Genomic DNA, 23996 nt, shown 5'->3' on the forward strand with positions numbered 1-23996 from the left:
ATTCATTGTATGTGAATTAATTAACATACTTGGCCAATAAACAGATTCTGATTCAAATGTTTCCTCATTCTTCTGATCATTTGACATTATGACGGTTATGGGATGAGGTTTTCAACTCTTAACACCACATGGTTAATGTTCTGTAAGTTAAGTTAATATTTTATACTGTAGTTCAATAGACATCTGCTCTCTCTCTCTCTCTCTCTCTCTCTCTCTCTCTCTCTCTCTCTCTCTCTCTCTCTCTCTCTCTCTCTCTCTCTCTCTCTCTCTCTCTCTCTCTCTCTCTCTCTCTCTCTCTCTCTCTCTCTCTCTCTCTCTCTCTCTCTCTCTCTCTCTTTTGCTGTATCTGCACATCACTTCACGACAGTCATCTGACTTCATGTGTTGTTTCCTATCGGTTTATTATACAGGTCTAACATAGACTGTCAGTGTTGTCTTTTTATATGACAAACAATGACAAATGTGTCTGAGACGGATCAGAGGACTTTGCTTTATACTGTATGCGCTGCAAAATGCACTGGTCTGATTTAACATTAGTAATGAAGTGGTAAAAACATATTATAAGTTACATATTATACAAAGAGACATAAGTCTGAGTTTAGTGTAGATTATAAAGAAATGGCAACATGCATGTACCAGAAAGTAGTCAAAATAGGGCAACACATGTTCATGTGTTTTATTTTTATTTTTAACCACATGAACCCTAGCATCCCAATTCTGAACATGTGATGATAGGCCAACATTCAGCAAATAGGCCAGCATTCAGTGAAAATAGCAGATCAACAAGCTCACAACGTGTCATGTTGAACTACTTTTGCTATTTGATGTCCAACAAAGTATATAAGCTGGTTAAATTACAATACAAAGTATGTTGTGTAGTGACAAGGACATGATTCACTGCTGGTCCGTACGATCAAGACACTGACACCAGTTGATCCAGAGCAGCGGTGGGCAACTTTGATGATGGAGAAGGCCACTATATTTCCACACTCACTCCAGAGGGCCACGTTGCATATACTGTCGGGCCATTCTATGTCACACAAAAGTAGCAAAAATAGCCGATCTACAAGTTCAAAACGCATCGCAGTGCTACGCGTTTTGAGCTTGTATATCTGCTTTTTTTGCTATTTTTTTTATTGGAATCCAGATTTGTTTTTGCTATTTTTTAATTGGAATCCTGAAAAGTAACATTTTTATTTAATTTCAAATGCATTTAGTTATACTTATGTTAACTTTATGAACTTCAATACAAATACATTGGAGATAATAATAGAATAGAATTGTAATACTATAGTCATTAAACTACAAATAGACTGAAGTAATTAAAGCGGGTCATGTTTGCAATTGTAACAGCTGAAATCAATAACATATCAGTATTCCGATATTAACCTGCGGGCCGCATTAAGTGAAGGTGGGGGCCGCATGTGGCCCCCGGGCCACCAGTTGCCCATGCATGATCCAGAGTCTGGTGGTGGGAGAGAGTTTTCAATCACCCACACTCCCATATTCCACAGGTGATACACAAGGTGTTTGTTCTCATATTGTGATGTCTTGCATAATGGGTGAGGCCAGTGTAATTTTATAATTTCCTTATTGTCAACATAACCTACAAATAGCCCAAAACCTGCTCATAAATAATATTTGGTCTTATTATGTCGTTACACTTATATAATCAATCATGGTCACTTTATGAAATTGTTCTGTAAAAAAACTGTCTAATGCTCATGTTTCATGCTCATGTTTCATGTGTGGACTTTCCACATATGAACAGTTGTGAACCTTCACAACTTTCATTATACAATATACATTATACATTATACAGTACAATGTTTATAAATAAGATGAATAAATAAGAATCACAATACAACGTAAAACTTCTGTAATGTCCCATAATTACAATGCTATGTTATCAAACATTAATGATTGACTACTCAATATAACGACTTACTGTAGAATTAAACTCCACCTCACCCCCCGTCAGCCTGGCGTGGACAATGATTAACCCATTTAGGGCTTATCTTATCACTGATGAACTGAGCTGCTGCCTTTGCAAGCTTTAAGATCTCAACAATACAGGTTTTCAGGATATTAAGCTAAATTTAAACAGTTTAATCATCTCATTTAAGGATATTTTCCATTGTCAAGCAAATGCGACAGAACAGAACGCTAGTGTTTTCTACAGAACTGTTGGGAGACTCACTGATAGTTGAATGTTGAAGTTGGATGTTTAACTGGTGAGTCTTGTTTTTTAAATATACTTTACAAAACAAATGAAATGGCAGAGAACGGTCTGGGGATCTTAGTATATATAAAAACAAATGTTTACAAAAGTATTTTAGTCTTAACCAGTGGTCATCAACATGTCCGTACACGGACAAACGTGTCCGTGGCAAGACTTGTCCATGTCCGTGGCACATTTTGTATTTTGGTTATAATGTGTTTTTCAATTTGTTTGAATGATTTTGGTGACTCGTAAAGTGTCCGGATGACATGCTCATTAATATGTTGCAGGAGGAGACCCGTACATGATTGCATCAGGTGAGGATGCAAGAGAAGACAGACAGCTAGAAGTAATGTTTGCTAATAGCTGCCTTAATTATTTCATTGTTCCACTGGCATACCTGACATCATACCACCTATGCATGGTCTAAGATTTTCTCATCAACATCGAATACTTGTTCACCTTAACGGAAACCACAACTCTTGAACAGACCTCATGAGACAAAAGACATATTTATTTTCTATGGGAAAATTAAGTGCAACAACTATGCAGTAAGTGAAGAAAGGGAGCTTGTGAAAGACACTTTCTGACATACCATAAATCATTTGACTAGAGCTTTCCAGCAGATAGAGAACTGAGAAAAAGGAACTGAAATCTCAGACATATGTATTTGTGTACCAAACATGGAACTGGATAGAGCTCTCTCATCATTATTCTTCTGTCACATCAGCAAGAACTGCACGTGATGGTGAAGAAAGAGAACTGGGAAAGACACTTGCGGACAAACCACACGTCATTTGACTAGACATGTCCAGCAGACAGAGAACTGAGAAAAATAAATAAACTAAGGAACTGAAATTTCAACCATTGCCATGTAAAAATATCAAGTCAAGTGCAATCATCAGTATGTTAATAATAAATAATGTTTTTATTATTGTTTGATGTGACATGTATACATATTCTAGCGCTGAGGTAAAAGTGCAATATATCAGCTACCTACTTTCTTAAACAGATGAGACAAGTAGGAAAATCAAATGAGCAAGAGCTAAAACAAATAAGTATCGAATAAACAAGAACCAATAAGACAAGAGCTCGTACAACTAATTGACAACAAGTAGGCAAGGCAAAGAGGAAGGGCAGTGTTTCCTGAAGAGGTGGGTTTTCAGCCTGTGACAAAAGATGGGCAGTGACTCTGCTGTCATGAAATCAGTGGGGAGTTCATTTCACCACTGTGGGGCCAGAGCAGAAAAAAGCTGTGACCGTGTAGATCGGCCAGAAGGACCGACGAGGCAATCAGTCGCCCCGAGGCGGCAGACCGAAGAGGTCGGGCAGGGGTGTAAGCATTGACCATAACCTGGAGGTGAGATACCTATACATAACCTTCTTTGTACTTGTTCCCTGAGCGCCGGCCATCATGTCCGTGGGGGACCCAGCGTCGGACTCGGCGCCCTTCCTGTCGGACGAGAGCGACGCGGAGGGGGTGGAGCATGAGAAGCGGGAGGAGGAGGAGCCTGCCAGCGGCGTGTCCAACGTGAAAGCGGCGCTCACCGTCAGCATCCTCTGTTACATCAACCTGCTCAACTACATGGATAGGTTCACCGTGGCAGGTACACCATGATTACAGCCCGGATCTCACGGATTTCACGGTAGCTTCAATAATCCTCCTGGTCCGATTCCGATATTGGAGAGTCCTAGACCACCGAATACCGACGGTCTTGACCCATATTTTGTACTTACAAGTAAATATAAAATACACAACGTCAACTTTATTTCATTTAACCACAAGCCCTTAAATGTTCAAAAAGTGTTTCATATTAAGTGCAAAACATTTTAGACAAATGTGTATTACTTCTGATCTGAAAGCTAATGTCATTTCGCATCCGTTGTGGAGTTTCTGTGTCAATCAGTAACGGTTGAGGCAAACAGAGTCTGAGACACTTCATATTGTAAATTAGAATGTGTTAATATATGCGCATTAAAGTACTGTACATGAAACATTCAGGGTGGCGGTACGCAGTAGCTCTCTGGCGGAAGCAGGGAGACAGCCTAGTAAAGTTATTTACAGAGATAAGAGAGGAACTTGCTCATGTCACGAGACCACGCTGTACCCAAAACAGCTAGATAACAGGCCTGTGCCATGACATCTTGACTCTTATGCTATTCAGATAGCAGTCTGAACACACGTAGTAGTAGTAGTAGCCTCGATCTCCAGGCTTTTATTGTTTAGTTTTGCTAAAAAATAAAAGCCTGGCCCAGCGCGTCGGTGTACTCGGTATGAGGAAGTGTTTCACTTCCCAACCAACCAGAGTGCAGTGGGCGTCGTTCGTAATGTTGTGTTAACGGGGCGGGGGTTGACAGACAGATCGGTGAACCAATGGGATCAGGCGCAATCTCTCGCCGGCTCTATACACCCGCCCCTCTATACACGAAATCAGGAGCGTTGGGGCAGTCTAAAGTAGTAGTAAACCTAGTAGTAATAATTAATACATAATAATAATATATTTGTACCAGAATTTCTCCTCAAGTGCTGTATATATTGTAATGCAGTGGTTCTCAACCTTTTCAGGCCGTGACCCCCCAAAATAATCATATTTGAACTGGGGACCCACCACCATGACAAGCACTTGAAATTGTAGGAGTTGAGGCATTACATTTTAAATATTGTGAAAATATTGTGAAAATAGCCGATCTACAAGCTCACAACGCCTCGCAAAAAAATCCTCGTTCTAATATTATTTGACAATATTGCCAATGTTTGATCAGTTTTTATAGTATATTTTGGTGATTACTTTTGATGCTATAATGGTCTTTTTTTCTTTTCTTTCTTTTACATTTTTTTTTGTATTAAAAAGGTCTTAAAAGTCCTTAAATTGTCACTTAATTGTTATCTGGGGACCCCGCCAAAATCTTTTTTGGGGGGGGTCCCCAGATAACAATTAAGCAACAAACACATCAGGGGGATGTAATCAATTAAGGGTCGTCCGCAGTACACCACAAATTGATCACTTTTAAAGATAACTACATGGATTAAAGTTCTCAGTCGCCACGTCATTTGGATTCCATAGAAGCCAGCATGTCCTCTATGGAAGCCAGAAATAGCCAACCTACAAGCTCACAACGCGTCACAGTGTGTGAGCTTGTAGACTGGCTATTTTTGGTTATTAGTTCTTTTGAATGTGTGAATGTGACAATGGCCCCAAAAAAATTTGATACCCCTCCCGGAGTTAGGACAAAACACAACATCGTTTTTTCTCATCTCTAAGGCCTCCCATACATGAAATGGATTGTTGTATACAAATATTTTACTGCAAAAGTGGTGATATATAAAGTTATACACCCTAAACTAAAAATAAAGCCTGGCCGTCTGGGGGGGAGGCATATAAAATAATTTAGATTCACAATGGAAGCTCTAATAGGTTTAAAACTTGACATACTTGAAGTCAGAACATCCCTCTACATTCTAGAAGAGACTGAATGTCAATATCTGAATGTAAATAGGAGATACAGTCATTTGAACCCATACCTACAATAGGCGGAAATGTAAATATGTAGAATGTTTTCTTTACTTTGTAGTGACTCTGACATGGATTGTCATAGCAAGACATATGATGTCTTGTTGGAAAGGTGTGGTTCTACTGAATCCAGCTATACTATATTATGTCACTAAACGTATATGGTGTCCCAAATGGGGAAATCATGAAACAGTCCTACTGAATTCTACACTATCACAGAGATTAGTTTTATTTTCAATTCACTTATCAAGGGTGGAAAAATATTAACAAATTCACTTGAGTAGAAGTCCCTAAAATGTATGAAATGTCCCAAACTTGAGAAAATTTGAAATTGTTGTCCACTCTTCAACAATAGTGCAGAGAAAAATGCAGGCCTACTAACAATTATTAGGAAACCTGGCAGAGGGAAACTAAGCTCCACCCATTTGATGCTATCCTCATAACAGAAAGTAATTCAATTATGTAGAGGTTATATCATTTAACATAATTTGGTTACAGGTTATACTACAGTATTTGGCTCCACCTGCTCTATCTGCATCGTATTGCCTACATGGGTTCCTTCATAAACTAGGTAAACTAGGTTATTTTTTCACCTGGCAGCTGCTATATTTAGTTTAGAGATGTAGTGTTTATGGCAGCCTTTATGATATTTGGCATCATACACAAAGAGATTGGGGTACGAGACCGATGATGTGAAACTTAAAGGGGAAATCCACCCCTTTTCAATATTTAACTATGTCATGGATTGATTGTGGGTTTAACATTGCAAATTACACCGTGATGACTCATCATGGTGTAATTTGCAATGTTAAACCCACAATCAATCCTCCAGTTCAAGGCAACACAGAAAGGGGGGAACTTTTTTCTTATTTCCACACAACTCCTTTATGCTATATTAATGACATAGTTAAATAATGAAAAGGGGTGGATTTCCCCTTTAATCAACCTTTCTGATGCTGCATGAAGGACCTTGTCTCTGGTCATTTTGCCTGTACCAGTTATAATGGCTGTCAGATGTTTTGGTCTTGTACTGGCCTTCCCACAAATGAAATAATCTTTTTGTATGTTAAACAATGTTGTAAAAACCTTCTTGATGAGACTGGCGCAGTATGCTCTCACTCTCAACATTTGCAACTGCTCATTATTTTTACTTACTGGAGTAGTTTTCTCAACATGATACATGATAAGATATACTACCTCTATTTGGAAAGAAAGTATATTATTATACATGGAGACAGAGTTTTATGAACATCATCATCTCTCTTTTGAGCAACATTTTGTATGTATTGCTGTGGGCTTTTTGACATATGGATGTTGTTTCTTTCCTTTTTCTAAATATTTACCACAGATGATACAAAGATTTGGATCGAATGTTTGTACATCACACTCCATTCCAGTAAAATAAAATAAAAAGATACACAGAATTTGTACAGTGTACTACTTTCACTATTGTTAGGCTCTATGTACAGTGACCACATTGTTACCAGTTAATGCTCTGTTCTGGTTAAACAGAATCAGGGTGTTGTCAATGTAGGCTACTGGACAGACTCCGTTACACTATAAGCTAGGTCACTCTCCAGCTAGCTGATTAGCTACTTGATTTGGCAAGGTCGTTCTCATCTCTTCACTTTCCAAAATATTTGCAATAATTTACCCATCAGGTTATGAAGGAGCCCATGTAGGCAATACGATGCAGATAGAGCAGGTGGAGACAAATAATGTAGTATAACCTGTAACCAAATAAGTTAAATGATATAAACTCTACAGAATTGAATGACTTTCTATTATGAGGATAACCTTGAGCATCAAATGGAACATCAGTTGGGCCCATATGAAGATCAAACCATCCAAGTCACGAAGCATCTCAAGTGTGAAGGGAGTGCTCGCTGACCTAAAATTCTTCATCGGAGATGACCCAATCCCAACAGTGTCTGAGCAGCCTGTAAAAAGCCTTGGCAGGTGGTATGATGCAGGCGTTAAGGACAAAGACCAGGTGCAACAACTGCGAAAAGATATCAGCAGTGGCCTACAGTCTATCGACAACACCCAACTACCTGGAAAGTTAAAGGCCTGGTGCCTGCAGTTTGGACTCCTACCCAAGATGTTGTGGCCCCTCGCAGTTTATGAGGTCCCAATCTCAACCGTGGAGAAGTTGGAAAGAGGAGTCACAGGTTACATCAAGAAATAGCTCGGAGTTCCACGATGCCGTACCACCATAGGCCTCTATGGAGATGGCATCCTCAAGCTGCCCCTCACCAGTCTCACAGAGGAGTTCAAGTGTGCAAAAACAAGACTCCAGGTGACACTGAATGAATCCAGAGACTTAGTGGTGAGCAACAACGCACCGACCTTGGCAACCGTGCGCAAATGGAGACCAGCCAAAGCAGTGGAGGAAGCAATAGCAGCCCTCAAACATGCTGACATTGTGGGATATGTTCAGCAAGGAAGAGGAGGCTTTGGGCTAACAGCTTCCCTCCCAGCTTGGAGTAAGGCCACAGCACCGGGACAGAGGAAGATGGTGGTGGAGGAAGTACGCCACCAGGAGGAGGCTGCAAGGTGGCCCAAGGCATGTCTCTCTTGGCAAACAGGGACAGTGGACACGATGGGACAGTGTGGAGATCAGCTGGAAGGACATGTGGGCCATGGAAGCGAGGCAGTTGAGCTTTTCCATCGGAGCTACATACGACGTCCTTCCAACACCAGTTAACCTTCACCAGTGGTATGGTGAAGACCCGGGGTGTGCCCTTTGTTCCAACACCTAACCCCAGCCACATTCTCAAAGGGTGTAAAACCAGTCTCACCCTGCTGAAGCACAACATCGCGGCTGGAACACTGAGGTCCGCCCAGTGGAGGTGGGGTGCAGAGGTTGTGTGGCAAGATCTCATGACTAATTGGGAATGACTTTGGCGAGAGTTTATAGTGTCAAGGCCGAAACACTCCAAGAACCAAGGGAACACTACTGATGATGCGTCCCAAATTACAACCTAACCCCAGCTCCATTATATCCACCATTCATCACCAAGACGACAAGACGTATGTGCCTGCACAAAGGAAATCTACATCGTATCCTGTGTTTCATAGACCAAACTCCCTCAGCCAGGTTTGCTAAATAGTTGTTAGTTACTGTAGGCCTGCATTTTTTTCTGCACTATTGTTGAAGTTGCATAAAATGTCTAGTTTTCTCAAGTTTGGGACATTTAATACATTTTAGGGACTTCTGCTCAAGTGAATTTGTTAATATTTTTCCACCCTTGATAAGTGAATTGAAAATAGAACTAATCTGTGTGATACTGTAGATTTCATTAGGACTGTTTCATGATTTACCCATTTGGGACACCATATACGTTTAGTGACATAACTCCATGAGTATTAAAGCTACTTTTACACAATTGGTATTGCTGGATTCAGTAGAACCTCACCTTTCCATATGTCTTGCTATGACAATCCATGTCAGAGTCACTACAAAGTAAAGAGCAACATTCTACATATTTACATTTCCGCCTATTGGAGGTATGTGTTCAAATGACTGTATCTCCTATTTACATTCAGATATTGACATTCAGTCTTTTCTAGAATGTAGAGGGATGTCCTGACTTCAAGTATAACACGTTTTAAACCTATCAGAGCTTCCATTGTGAATCTAAATGATTTTATATGCCTCAACCCCCAGACGGCCAGGCTTTATTTTTAGTTTGGGGTGCAACTTTATCTATCAATTTCACCGCTTTTGCAGTAAAATATTTTTATACAACAATCCATTTCATGTATGGGAGGCCAGAGATGAAGAAAAACAATGTTGTGTTTTGTCCTAACTCCGGGAGGGGTATCTCGAACGAAAGCCCTTTTTGGCTGTTTTATCAGTCTGCAATTTCTTCAACTGGTTGGCTGTATGTAGAACAGAAAGAATGGGTTTAGAATTAAACAGCTACAGCTAATTTCCAGCTACATAATGATTTGAGCATCTACACTGATGAACCATAACGTTCTGTAAACGGCTGTCAGTGTTTTTATCGTTCATCAAATCCCTCTGAGAGTTATCCCAACGATATCGCTCGCCACTCTCGTCGTTATAGTTGTGATGTGGACTCAACCATCTATTTGAGTTAGATCCATTTTTTTAAATTATTATTCACAGTTATCATTATAGTTATTGTTCTCGGTGTGGACGGCCCTTTGTCTAAGTATACAATTTAATCAATTCTCTGTCTCCTCTATGTCCCTTTCACCCTCTCAGGCGTTCTTCCAGACATTGAGCAGTATTTTAAGATTAACGACGAGAAGTGCGGCTTGCTCCAAACAGGTGTGAAATGCATATCCCATTCATTTCTGACATGGCAACCGGCTTTGCTGAACATTTGTAATCATTTGTTTAAAATCATCACACATGCATGGTTTTAGTCATTCTCATACATGTGTTCCCACAGTGTTCATCTGCAGCTACATGTTCCTGGCTCCATTGTTCGGCTACCTGGGTGACCGGTACAACAGGAAGGTCATCATGAGCGTGGGCATCACCATGTGGTCGCTGGTGACCCTGGCCAGCTCCTACACACCCCAAGAGGTGAGCGGGAGCGCCGCCTCCAAAACTGTTGAGGCCGGCCATAATTTGTTGGTGCTTTTTTTTATCCCTTTTTCTCTCCAATTAAGTCCCCATCTAAAAAAAAGTAACCTAGTACATTTACTCAAGTACTGTACAATTTTTTGTTTTTTTTCACTACTGGAGTATTTCCAATTTTCAGTACTTTTACTTCTACTCCATTACATCTCAGAGGTAAATATTGTGCTTTTACTCCACCACAAATATTTGAAAACTTTAGTTACTAGTTACTTTGTAGGTTTTGATTATTATGGCCTAATAACCTCACTCTAACCTAGCTGTTGTGTAATTGTCAATATTGTAATGTTATATTGGTCAGCCATAGTGCTCAGACAGTCATCATACGTGTGTGTGTGTGTGTGTGTGTGTGTGTGTGTGCGTGCGTGCGTGCGTGCGTGCGTGCGTGCGTGCGTGCGTGCGTGCGTGCGTGCGTGCGTGCGTGAGTGAGTGTGTGTGCGTGTGTTCAGGACATGTCTGTAGGTTGGCTACAGAAGGCTTCCAACAACTTGGGATGCCAAAAAAAACAGCTAAATGGCTTGCAAAATTCTGTGCTGTCTCTTCTGTTAATGGTAGTCACAGATGTTGTAGTTGAATATGTTAATAATACTTACACTCCTGAGCGGCGTTGGTGTATTTGTCCGGGATTTGCTGACTGTACCTTTTCACAGCACCTTGTAATATGTGTGTCTCTGTACTTACTCAAATACATCATTAAAATGTTTGTGTGCGTTTTCTCTCAGCATTTCTGGGTCCTGCTGGTGACACGAGGTCTGGTGGGAGTGGGCGAGGCCAGTTACTCCACCATCGCTCCCACCATCATCGCTGACCTCTATGTCAAGGAGAAAAGGACGCGCATGCTGTCCATCTTCTATTTCGCCATTCCAGTCGGCAGGTGAGACTCACCGATAGCCCCTGTTTGACTGCCAATGCGCTATAAAATACCTGATCTACAAGCTACACACAACGTGTCGCAGCGAGACTATTATTAGAAAACTTTAGTTACTAGTTACTTTGTAGATTTTGATTATTATTACAAAACACACATTACCCACTTCAGCCCTATATAGATTTCGGCTATTTGAAAATAGCTACAAGTTCACAATGCGTCGCGATGTGATGCATTGTGAACGATTTTTATACATTTTATAGATTTTAAAAGTTGTGAAATGGGACATTCTGCATAATGGGTACTTTCTACTTTTGGTACTTTTTAGTATTACATTTTTATACCAATACTTTTGTACTTTTACTTTTAATGTAATTTTGAATTCCGGACTTTTACTTGTAACAGTGTTTCTACATTGGAGTATTGATACTTTTACTTAAGTAAAACATGTGAGTACTTTTTCCACCACTGGCCAGAGACCTTTAGTGGTTTGTGGTCATCGGACACAATTCAAAGTGTGTGTGTAAGCACAAACTCACACAAACACACACTCAGACACAAAAGTCAAAACTCCATTGTGTACAGATGTTTGCATAATGTACTTTAGCATCAGCCAGACTATCAGTAGCCTCGGAAACCCATGCTTTTTTTTTTGTTACAAAAGAAAAAAAGCCTGGGGTAGCCATGCAGGAACGATGGTCTTAGGACCTTGTTATCTCCTAACCAATCAGAGTACAGAGGGGCGTCGCTCTAAATTTGGTGACGTCAGCGTGCTCCGTGCACAGGCCGGGGGGGGGGGGGAGGGGGGAGGGGAGGGGAGGCGGGGACATAGATTGGTGAAGCAATAGGAAGCCCCGCACAAATCCGGGCGGCTGTGTTTGGATCCGCCCTTCAAGACCATCGATTGAGCTCGTTGCCTCAGGCTAGACTATCAGTTACATTGCTAAAGCTCTTCATCAGCACAATGTGTGCACACATGAAGATAACAACTTTCTGCTGGTGGAGGTCGTACTGTATGTCACCATCTAGGACATTGGTTCTCAAAGTGGGGTCCGGGGACCCCAAGGAGTCCTTGGGGGGGTTCCAGGGGGTCCCCAGAAAAATGTGTTAATATAGCATCACAATACTTTTAACCTTTTATACTTTGGCTATTCAAAAATAGCAGATATACAAGCTCATGAGCTTGTAGATCTGCAATTGTTTTTTAATCATGAAAATTTGTGCAAATCTTTTGAATATATATGTATATTTATTTTTAAACGAACATTTGTAACTCAAATCTTTGCTTCTGGGGGTCCCTGGAACAAAATATTTGAGATGGGGGTCTGCGGCCAAATACATATAATTGTGGGTGGTCCTTGGCATGAAAAGGTTTGAGAACCAGTGATCTAGGAGAAATTTAGAGCAGTTTTGCGTCACTCTGCAGGATCACTTCTTTTTTTCTTTTTCCACAGCGGTCTCGGTTACATCGTGGGGTCAGAGATGGACGACCTCTACGGGGACTGGCACTGGGCCTTGAGGGTAGGTTCATACAGTTCTCAGAAACATTCCTAGTATAGAAGCAAACTGGGGAAAAAGGACTTCTTTTGCAGTTCAGTGTGCATTGTACCTTGTTCGCCTTTGTCATGTGACCGGTCACTCTGCTTCCACATTCTCAAGTTAACCCCCTATTCTGGGGGGCGAACATTCTGCGAAAATAGATTTAATTGATTAACCACTCAACCCTGCGTTATACTTTGTTGTGCAATGGAATCGTACACAAATGGTGAAAATTGTTGATCTACAAGCTCACACGTGTGAGCTTGTAGATCTGCTATTTTCACTATGTAAAAAAAAAACATTAAAGTATTAATGGTCTTAACAAGTCAGTTTTGTGTGTCAAGGCCTTTTAATAAACCCGGGATGCACTAGAGTCCGGGGTTTTAACATTATTTTGAAAAACAAGCTTTTAAACTTTTAACAAAATCAGGGCTGTTGGAAAAGATTCCTGTTTGATGTAGATTTTCATTGTAATGATTTTGTAAAGGTTGTTTTTGTTTTAATGGATTTGTGTTGTCTGTTATTACGATACAATGGGTTTATTTATTGTACTTGAGTGTGTAACCCTTTTCCTCACTATAATGGGCCAAATGTCTCATATACATAAACAGGATCCTGTGTTCTCAGCTGTTGGTGTTGAACTGGCTGATTCACCTAGTTTACCAGTAATAATGCAGGCTTGAGTTGATAGCAACAGAATACTTATGGTGCGGTGCCTCCACTGGAGATTACTAACCCATAAACTATGAGCTTTCTTTGTATTCCCCAGAATTAAATGTGAATAGTTAGTAACAGTACCCAAAAACAACAACCTCAGAATAGTAGAAAATGAAGCGCTCAGGGCAACCATATAAACGGAATAACCAAAAGGAATTTATTCTGTTTCTGTTGTATGAGTGGGTGTGTGTGTAATGTTTTGAGAGGATAACTGTTTCAAAACAGTTGACAATAAAGAAATGAAAGATTGACCACCATGAAATTAACACACCTCTAATTATAAAGACAATAACACTTCTTAAACTTGAAATAACACTTTACCCTTTTTCAGGGATATCCCAAACAAACACAACAATAGGGTGTGTGTGTCACGAATAGGTATTGTTTGGACCCAAATGCAGAACACGAGGCAGTATTGACACTTAGAACATTTATTAACAAGCTCAGACTGGCAACAAACTATGACGGACAAGGGCATAATATTCCATGACAACACCTATAATCGGACAAGGGAACAGTGAACACAGGGAGGCTTAAATACACAGAGACTAACTAGACACAGGTGAAAACACACAACAATCAACACATGAATGGCTGAGACTAAACAGGACACAGGTGAACTACAAATGCAATCATAAACAGGTGAGACAAGACAGGAAGCGGCAACAAGGCAAAACAGGAAACACTAAGACAACACTACAAAATAACAGTACAAGGAGAACAGGGAACAATACAACAGAAAGACACAAAGAGACAGATCCTGACAGTACCTCCTCCTCAAGGGATGGATTCCAGACATCCCATAACCAAAGTCATAAACCCAAACAGAGTGGGTGGAGGGGTCGGACGGAGGGAAAACTGGGGCAATGCACACAAAACTGGACTGGCAAGGCAAGGAACTAGACTGGGCAGAAACACACTAGACTGGGCTTAGTCCAGGGCAACACAGAAACGGGCAGAGAAACGAGGAAACACTGACAGACAGAGAGACAGTGGAACGCACAAACATACAACCAGAAATCACACAGAAAGGCAGGAGGACAGACAAGCACACAAGCACACAGACAAACAGACAGGCACAAACTGAGACAAACCCAAAGACAAACATACTAGCTGACAGACAGACAGACAAGCGGACAAACAGGCGGTCTGACACAGCAGGTGGTTAAACAGGACAGAATGGAAGTTAGAGGACTGGGGAGTAGACAGACGCACAAACAGATTAGCAGACAGACATGCAGACATACAAACTGGAAGACAGGCGGACAGACAAGACAGGTAGAGTGGCCAAAGGACTGGTGCCGGGCAGCGGAGTGCTGGGCAGAGGGGTGCTGGGCGGCGGCGTGCTGGGCAGAGGGGTGCTGGGCGGCGGCGTGCTGGGCAGAGGAGTGCTGGGCGGCGGCGTGCTGGGCAGAGGAGTGCTGGGCGGTGGCGTGCTGGGCAGAGGAGTGCTGGGCAGAGGGGTGCTGGGCGGCGGCATGCTGGGCAGAGAAGTGCTGGGCAGAGGGGTGCCGGGCAGAGGCGCGCCGGGCGGCGGCGTGTTGGGCAGAGGGGTGCTGGCCAGGGTGGTGCGGTGCAGAGGGATGCTGGGCGCTGGCGGCATGTCGTCATCACTGGACGGGGACGACTCAGTATCGCTGGACGGGGGCGACTCAGTATCGCTGGGTGGTGGGGTCTCAGTATCGCTGGGTGGTGGGGTCTCAGTATCGCTGGGTGGTGGGGTGCGTCGGTGGCGACGGGAGCGGCGGCGATCAGACCTCTTACGAGGCCTCGACTGGGTGCTAGTAGCAGTGGCAACACGACCCAAGGCAACGTTCCTGGTGCCAGCCCGACGAGGGCCTCCCAGAGCCAGGCTGGTGCCGACATATGGATTCTGATCTGGACCCGGAGTGGGACAGGCAGGCTGCAGGCTCATGATCCCGATTCTGACAGGACGTGCAGGCTGGGAAGCAGGGGAGACAGAGCTGGCCTGGAGATAGGTCTTTAGCCTCTCCTGGACTATGCTCAGATGAGGGACAAAATGGCTGACCCAAGGTCTCTCCTTTAACCACAACTGCTGGGCTTTAACAGACTCGTGAAGCTCAGCCCGCTGACTGGAAGGAGCGGCGACAAGGCAGGACACAGCATGGTCAAACTTATCTACCTTTTCTGTGAAAAGTCTTTGTTCTGCTGGGTCCATCGTGGTCCGATTATACTGTCACGAATAGGTATTGTTTGGACCCAAATGCAGAACACGAGGCAGTATTGACACTTAGAACATTTATTAACAAGCTCAGACTGGCAACAAACTATGACGGACAAGGGCATAATATTCCATGACAACACCTATAATCGGACAAGGGAACAGTGAACACAGGGAGGCTTAAATACACAGAGACTAACTAGACACAGGTGAAAACACACAACAATCAACACATGAATGGCTGAGACTAAACAGGACACAGGTGAACTACAAATGCAATCATAAACAGGTGAGACAAGACAGGAAGCGGCAACAAGGCAAAACAGGAAACACTAAGACAACACTACAAAATAACAGTACAAGGAGAACAGGGAACAATACAACAGAAAGACACAAAGAGACAGATCCTGACAGTGTGTGTGTGTGTGTGTGTGTGTGTGTGTGTGTGTGTGTGTGTGTGTGTGTGTGTGTGTGTGTGTGTGTGTGTGTGTGTGTGTGTGTGTGTGTGTGTGTGTGTGTGTGTGTGTGTGTGTGTGTGTGTGTGTGTGTGTGGTCACAATTCACACAGAGCAAAATGTTCAAACCCTAATACCAAGTGCTTGGATTTTGTAAACGGTGGGACCCATACTGTACGTTGGTGCACAAAATAAAAACTCCTTAGCAACACGTTCAGTCAGTGTCAGATTAGGGGTGGGACGATATATCGATATATCGATACATCGCGATACTTTCTCCTGCGATAAATAATCGATATACTGCCGAAAAATATCGATATTTTAAAAAAAAAAAAAAAAAAAAAAAGGTTGTGATACGTTGTTTTTCCTACTCTGTATTTGTGTAATGATGATTTTGAACTGTTAAGTGCTATTTTATGTGTTTATGAATTGAATACAAGGACTATCGTGATATATCGTTGGTGAATTTTCATGCAATATATCGTGATATCGCAATATATCAATATTTTCAGATATCGTGATATATCGTTGGTGAAATTTCTTGCAATATATATCGAATATCGTGCTATCGCAATATATCGAACATCGTCGAATATCGTGATATATATTGTTATCGTGGGCCTAATATCGTGATATATATCGTATCGTGAGGTGCCCATATCGTCCCACCCCTATGTCAGATATCCTCCCTTTTACTCACTGAGTCACGGCCAAGTTCACGAGGGCTCCACGGGCTTGAATTTGCCCGTGGAATTTGCCACGTTTTTATGTCGAGGACCACATGGAAAAAGTCCTAGACCTAGCCTTTATTGTATATTATCATCAAAACTATACTAAACAGTTCATTTGTTGTTAAGGTTATTGCTTTTTCTAATAAATCAAATCAAACCACACAACATTCTAAAACCTGCAACCTTGTGAGCTTTTTTTCCCCGTATGTTGCTATAATATCAGTGGTTCTAATACTTTTTCATGTCAAGGACCCACAAAATGATATGTATTTGGCCGCGGACCCCCATCTCAAAATATGTCGTTCCAGGGACCCCCCAGAAGCACAGATTTGTGTTACAAATGCTTGCTTAAAAATATATATATATCCAAAGACTTGCACAAAGTGTCAAGATTTAAAAAAAATAAAGCAGATATACCAGCTCATGAGCTTGTAGATCTGCTATTTTTGAATAGCCAAAGAAATCGTAAAAATGACACAGATGCATTCCCGGTCTTAATGTGTTCAGGCAGCGTAACAGTCTTGTCATGTGGTGTGGTTTTCCCTCAGGTGACTCCGGCCCTGGGACTGGTCGCAGTGTTCCTGCTGATGCTGGTGGTCAAGGAGCCAAAGAGAGGCGCCGTGGAGGCCCGCCCGGAAGACCAGCTGCACAGGACCAGCTGGACGGCCGACGTCAAGGCCCTCGTCAGGAAGTAGGTTCCTCTAAACCGCTCATGTTTCTTTCTACTGGGGGGTAGATTGTATGGGGTCCATCCCTATGTTCCCCGGGTTCTACTGTATGTTCCCCGCTTACCAAAGGGGTTGGGGTTAGGGCCAGTGGTGGAAAAAGTACTCAAATGTTAGTATCAATACTGCAATGCAGAAATACTTTGTTACAAGTAAAAGTCCCGTAATTCAAATGTACTTGAAGGTAGGGTAAGTGATTTTCTTTTGTTAAATAGCTCTATATTCTGTTACATAGGGCTGAAGTGGTTAATGTATGTTTTGTAATAATAATCAAAATCCACAAAGTAACTAGTAACTAACGTTTTCAAATAATTGTAATGGAGTAAAAGTACAACATTTGTCTCTGAGACGTAGTGGAGTAGAAGTAAGAGTACAGAAAATTGTAAATACTCCAGTAAAGTAAAAAATACCTTTTGAGATTTTTAAGTAGGCCTACATTTTCTCTGCTCACAAAGCTCTCAGAAGTATCAAGTAATGATATGAATGTAAAACATTTGAATACTTTTTCCACCACTGGTCATTACTTGGTCAAGGTTTTTTGCCCAAGGCACACCAATTGGCAAGTCAAAAATCTCTCAAGGAACACCTGCATATTCATAGTGAAAATATCTGAGCTACAAGCTCACAATGCCTCGTAATGCAACGTGTTGTTGTGAGCGCTTGGGAACCGTTGCAATACAAGGATAGAATTAAAGTAAAACAAATCAGCAAATCAACACTGTGTGTCACGCACACACAAAAGTACACAAAAGTAGCAGATCTAAAAGCGCGCAACGCGTCGCTTCGTGCCACGTTTCGAGCTTGTAGATCTGCTACTTTTGCTTCTTTTTTTTTCTTTTATCCTGAAAAGTAACAGTTCTGTGAGGTTTCCACCCGACAGAGACGATATTCAATATCAAATTTGATATAAAATTCAGATATTTAAATAACTGCAGTTTAGGTAATTACATATTATACTCGTTTGTACGGTACATTAAAATCTGATTGGATGCCATTGAATCCATCTTTAGTTTATTCTGTGATTGAGGTTACATATCGTCACATTTTAATCCATCAAGACCGGGAACGCATCCGTGTCATTTTAAGATTTCTTTGGCTATTGAAAAAATAGCCAAATCTACAAGCTCATTGAGCTTGAAGATCTGCTATTTTTGGAAAATCATGAACATTTGTGGAATCTTTGAATATATACATATTTTTTAAGCAAACATGTGGAAGTCAAATCTTTGTTTCTGGGGGTCCCTGGAACAAAACATTTTGAGATGGGGGTCCACGGCCAAATTCATACAATTTTGAAAATGTTTGAGAACCACTGATAGCAACATATCTTTTTTTTTTTACTGAAGACATTCGTAGAATCCCCAGAAGCAAAGATTGGAGTTACAAATGTTCGATTTAAAAAAAGTTATATTCAAAGATCTGCACGAATCTTCACGATTTTTGCGAACGCGGGAGGAGGCGCGGCGAAGCCGCGCCTCCGACCAAGTGGAGCTTACTATGTAACCCTGCTCGGGTTGTGTCTCCGTCTGTGTCTCCGTCTGTGTCTCCGTGTGCGCTGCCTGTGTGCAGCTCCTCTGAGATAAGTAAATGTCCAATTTAGACGTACCATACATCAAATGAAAGGTCTTTGAAAACTGAACACACCTGTCAAGGTTGCGTTTAAGCCCGCCCCTTCCCCCGGAAGCCACGTCCCGGAGAAGGCTCCTAAAAACTCCCCATTGAAACCCCATGTTAAATGAAAAGTGCCCGAATCGCTCCCAAACTTTTTCTACCCCCCCTAAGTGGGGGTCTACGAACAAATACATCGGGCTCGGATTTTGGCTCCGCCCCCCGGAAGTGGGTGAAACAGGCACTTCAAACACTTTGTTGAATTGTTCAAAAACATTCCAAGTTTTTTTTTTGTGAATTTGTATTTTTCGAAGATGCTCCTTTTAACGCAGATTTTTTAGAAGAAAAAAACATTTTTTTTTTATTGGTTACTTTTTTTAAAATATTTTTTTTCATTCTTTTTTTTCTTTTTTTGCGTTCGCTTACCGCGTTCGCGCGTCTTACTTGTTCTAAAAAGTACCCAAAGAAATCTAAAAATGACTGATGCGTTCCCGGATTGAATGGGATAGTATTGCGATCTCACTATGCTGCATGTTGTGACATGAGAGTTGTTCTGTAGATCATAATGCCAATGCCATTGTCCGTGTCACCGTTGCAGCCGCAGCTTCATGCTGTCCACCTTCGGGTGCACGGCGGTGGCGTTCGTGACGGGCTCTCTGGCCCTGTGGGCCCCGACCCTCCTCTTCAGGGCCGCCGTCTTCAACGGGGACCCAGGCGTCCAGGGACCCCGTGACACCTCAGACAGGTAAGCACAGCACAGTCACCACAGCCAGATTCACACCCTACGACATACATGGGCAACTGCCGGCCCGGGTGGCCACATGCGGCCCCCACCTTCACTTAATGCGGCCCGCAGGTTAATATCGGAATACTGATATATTATTGATTTCAGCTGTTACAATTCCAAACATGCAAACATGACCCGCTTTAATTACTTCAGTCTATAGCTTAAAATTCTATTGTCTTTTTTATGTCCAATGTATTTGTATTTAAGTTAAAAAAGTTAACATAAGTATAACTAAATGCATTTGAATTTAAATAAAATTTGAACTTTTCAGGATTCCAATTCCAAAAAAAAAAAAGTAGCGTCGCACCGCGACGCATTTTGAGCTTGTAGATCTGCTATTTCTGCTAGTTTTGTGTGACATAGAATGGCAAAGTACGGCATTCATTTATGAAAAAAAATTATGAAATACAATTAATTTAGTAGTATTTATTTAAAGCTGCACCTTCCTGCGCAAGAGGTGACATTTTTTTTACCATTGAGCTGGAGCCTGCTTGCTTGATCAGGGGATAAATTGAATCAATCAGATGACATGAAATACAACCACCCCAATTGTATAAATTATGTTGTATTAAAGGTAGGGTAAGTGATTTTCTTTGTTCAAAATAAGTGTTAAATAGCTCTTTATTCTGATAGTACTCATTGCTATAGAGTGTTTGTTCAGTAACAGAAGTCTCCATGTCTCTCCAGCTCTTCAATAAACAAAAAAATGCATTTTCAGGTCAGGATACCAATTTCAGGTCAGGATACCAATTTCAGGATAGAGAACTCAGTCAGGATACAGATAAATTAAGTCAAATTGGAAGGTGGTGACACAAAGAAATGAGCTTAACAAATTGGAACTGGAACGCTATAAAAAATTAAGCTGATGAATGGGTACTCTCTCCTGATTGGCTGAACCTGAAAATGTATTCTCTGTTTATTAAAGAGCTGGAGAGATAGGGAGACCCCTGTGACTGAACAGACACTTGATAGCAATGATTACTATCAGAATATAGTGCTTTAACCTTTTAATACAAAACTTTTTAAACCAAAATATATCACTTACCCTACCTTTAACAAACTCTTCCATACAGATTGGACAAAGTTACATTTTATTCATTAAAAGAAAGTTAGTGCCGCTAAATGCTTTGTCTGTTCTTAAAAGGATCCCTGGCTAATACGCCAAATATGCCTATCATAATTATATACAGTTATAGAGGACAATTATGATACATTATACTCCTCTATAACTAAAATGTAAAAAAAACACCTTAAATATTTTATTTATTTTAGAAATAGTTAATCTTTCACTCAATAGGGGCAACGCCCGTCGCAAGTTGATGATGGCATTTGTCCATGTGTGGTCTAGCCGTATGGAATGCATGTTAAAACTAGAAAAAGTGCTCCTCGGAGCACAGGTCTCCGCCATATCAGGTAGGTTATTGTGGCCTCCTGGTGGCGCTATAACAGGCCAATGGTAAAAGGGTGGCATTTGTTCCTCAACATAGTGTGAATGTGCGTGCAAAGTTTGACCGCAATCGGACGCTGCATTCATGATTTGCGGCATTTTGTTTAAAACAAGCCACTACTGCAAACTTTAGATGTCAATCTTAGCCAATCAGGGTGGAATATGATAAATCAAAGACATCCGTCTTGATCACATGACTATAGAGATCATGTGTACCGATTTGCGTGAAATTTGGATAAAATCGGAAGGAGTATTATATAAAAAAATATGTTTTACATAAGTTGGCCTCCTGGTGACGCTATAAAAGACAGATGTGAAAAATGCAGGGCAAAGGTTTTTTCTTGACCTCTAGGGAGTGCGCATACATAGATAGGTGCAGTTACAAAAACACAAATCGGCCTGTTATAGCGCCACCATGAGGCTGATTTGAAAATGTTAAAGTAACATTTCTTCCCGGCATAGTGTAAATATGCGTGCAAAACTTGCTGTGTTCATGATTTGAGGCATTTTGTTAAAAATGGAGCAATTCTGTAAACTTTGGAAGCCATTTTTAGCCAATCAGGATGGAATATGAAAATTGTGAAAGACCCGTTTTGTTAAATGACTCTAGAGATACTGTGTACCGATTTGTGGGATTTTTGGACAAAATCTGTAGGAGTACTGTCAATGTTTTTGTTGTTGCACAAATCGGCCTCCTGGTGGCGCTATAAAAGGCCCATGTGAAAATTTTGGGGCAGAGGTTCTGCTGTGGCATCCAGGGAGTGTGTGTGCACAGTTTCGCTGCGATCAAGCCAACGGTGTCGGAGATTAGCTGTACACAGACAGAATGACACACACACACGGACGGACGGACGGACACACACGGACGGACGGACAGGGAGCAAAACATACTCTCGCCATGCCTTTCGGCCTGGCGGAGGCAATAAAAAACAACTTAATACTTCCTGATGTTAATATGAGCATCACATCAATATTTTAAATATGTTCTTTTGCACATGCATTCCATAAATTCCATAGGGCTGGACCACACATGGACAAATGACATCATCAACTTGCAACAGGCATTGCCACTCTTGAGTTAAATGAACTGTTTCTAAAACAAGGGAACCAGGGGACCTAGCCAGGCCCCTAGTGGTTGAAATCTGAATGGCCGGAAATCTGAATGGTTTCTAAACTACGTCACGCTAATGTAAGAAAACGTTTTCGTCCATATATGGACGAAAACGATAGCAAAAGGGGACCGACAAAGCCACATGTAGGCCTGACCCCCTGGTGACTCTGGCAAATAAATAAAATATTTAGGGATGTGCGATATATCAGCAAACACATCGACATCGGCCGATGATAGTTGTTTTTTAAGTAATCGGTATCGCTCCGATATTAAAATGGCCCCGATGAGAACAACCGATGATTGTTTCTGTGTCTTGCTGCTGCAGGAGTAGTGTGTGTGTGTGTGTGTGTGTGTGTGTGTGCGTGTGCGTGTGCGTGTGCGTGTGTGTGTGCGTGTGCGTGTGCATGTGCATGTGCGTGTGTGTGGTGGGAGGGGCACACAGCGCTGCGTGCTCTTTGTTGCCTTTCCGACGTCGTTGCCTTTCCGACGGTTACTAACCCTATACCTAAACCTAACCCTAACCCTAACCGCACGCGGAAGCCACGTAGTGGGATGTCGGAATTATGAGCGCAAACCGCTTTTTGGTTGCGACCTCAGCGCTGCTGAATGTGTGTTGCTCCGCTCGTTAATTCATTTGCTCCAGGTGTGTAAGCCCAGAAGCTCGTTAAAGTGGGCATTGGGCAAAAGCAGGGCCTCCGCGACCGTGTTGGTGGACAAAGTAGCAGTAGTTGGGCGCTAGCTGTTTGGCAATACTTGTTGCTACAGAGAATGCAAATGAGTGCTAAGTGCTAAAAACAAATGTATGCTGTACGCACACACGCACGCACGCACGCACACACGCACGCACACACAGGACATGTGTAGGACAGTGGTTCTAAAAGTGAGGTCCGGGGATCCACAGGTAAATGATAGATAGTTAGGAACCAAATGGACCCTTATGGGTCTGTAACTACAGAGTGTACAAATGGAACCAATTGGTCTACATTTTCAAAGATACTGGAGAAACGTTTCAATAGCAGACAAGATTATTTTTTGGAAATATTGAATGTAGCCTACTCTCAGAGAGTCATTATGGTTTTAGAACTAACCGATCAACATCTCAGGCATTGATGGAATCCATTGAAAGAATCACAGACGCAATTCATAATCAACAATATGCAATTGGAATATTCATTTACCTCAAAAAGCTTTTGACACTTTTATTAATAAACAAAGTGGAGGCATTGCAATAGACAGGATTAAAAGTTATTTGGACAGACGTCAACAGTTTGTGAAGCTTGTTAATTACAGCTCAAATCGTTTGGACATTGCTTGTGGCGTCTCCCAGGGGTCAGTATTGGGGCCCAAACTTCAATCAATCAATGATATTTGATATTTGCCACTGGTACTTTTTGCAGTTGACACAAATATGTTTTGCTCTGGGGATTATCCAGATTATGATATAAAATATTTTGGAATAAACAGGCATTGCTTTTTCA

General features: G+C 41.7%; 1 protein-coding gene across 1 annotated transcript in view; it reads left to right on the forward strand.

Moving 5' to 3' along the window:
* Positions 1 to 3489: 3489 nt before the first annotated feature.
* Positions 3490 to 23996, forward strand: part of LOC308098209 (protein spinster homolog 1-like) — a 41673-nt gene continuing 21166 nt past the window's right edge. Inside the window, exons 1-7 of the mRNA XM_080446468.1 lie at positions 3490 to 3828; positions 9968 to 10033; positions 10158 to 10294; positions 11071 to 11222; positions 12671 to 12737; positions 17389 to 17531; positions 19772 to 19918. Of these exons, the coding sequence (XP_080302594.1) occupies positions 3636 to 3828; positions 9968 to 10033; positions 10158 to 10294; positions 11071 to 11222; positions 12671 to 12737; positions 17389 to 17531; positions 19772 to 19918 (905 nt within the window). The 5' untranslated portion in view covers positions 3490 to 3635. The remainder of the gene's footprint in view (positions 3829 to 9967; positions 10034 to 10157; positions 10295 to 11070; positions 11223 to 12670; positions 12738 to 17388; positions 17532 to 19771; positions 19919 to 23996) is intronic.

The sequence above is a fragment of the Gymnoscopelus braueri genome (assembly GCF_963280865.1).
Source record: "Gymnoscopelus braueri genome assembly, chromosome: 13".
Taxonomy (NCBI): domain Eukaryota; kingdom Metazoa; phylum Chordata; class Actinopteri; order Myctophiformes; family Myctophidae; genus Gymnoscopelus; species Gymnoscopelus braueri.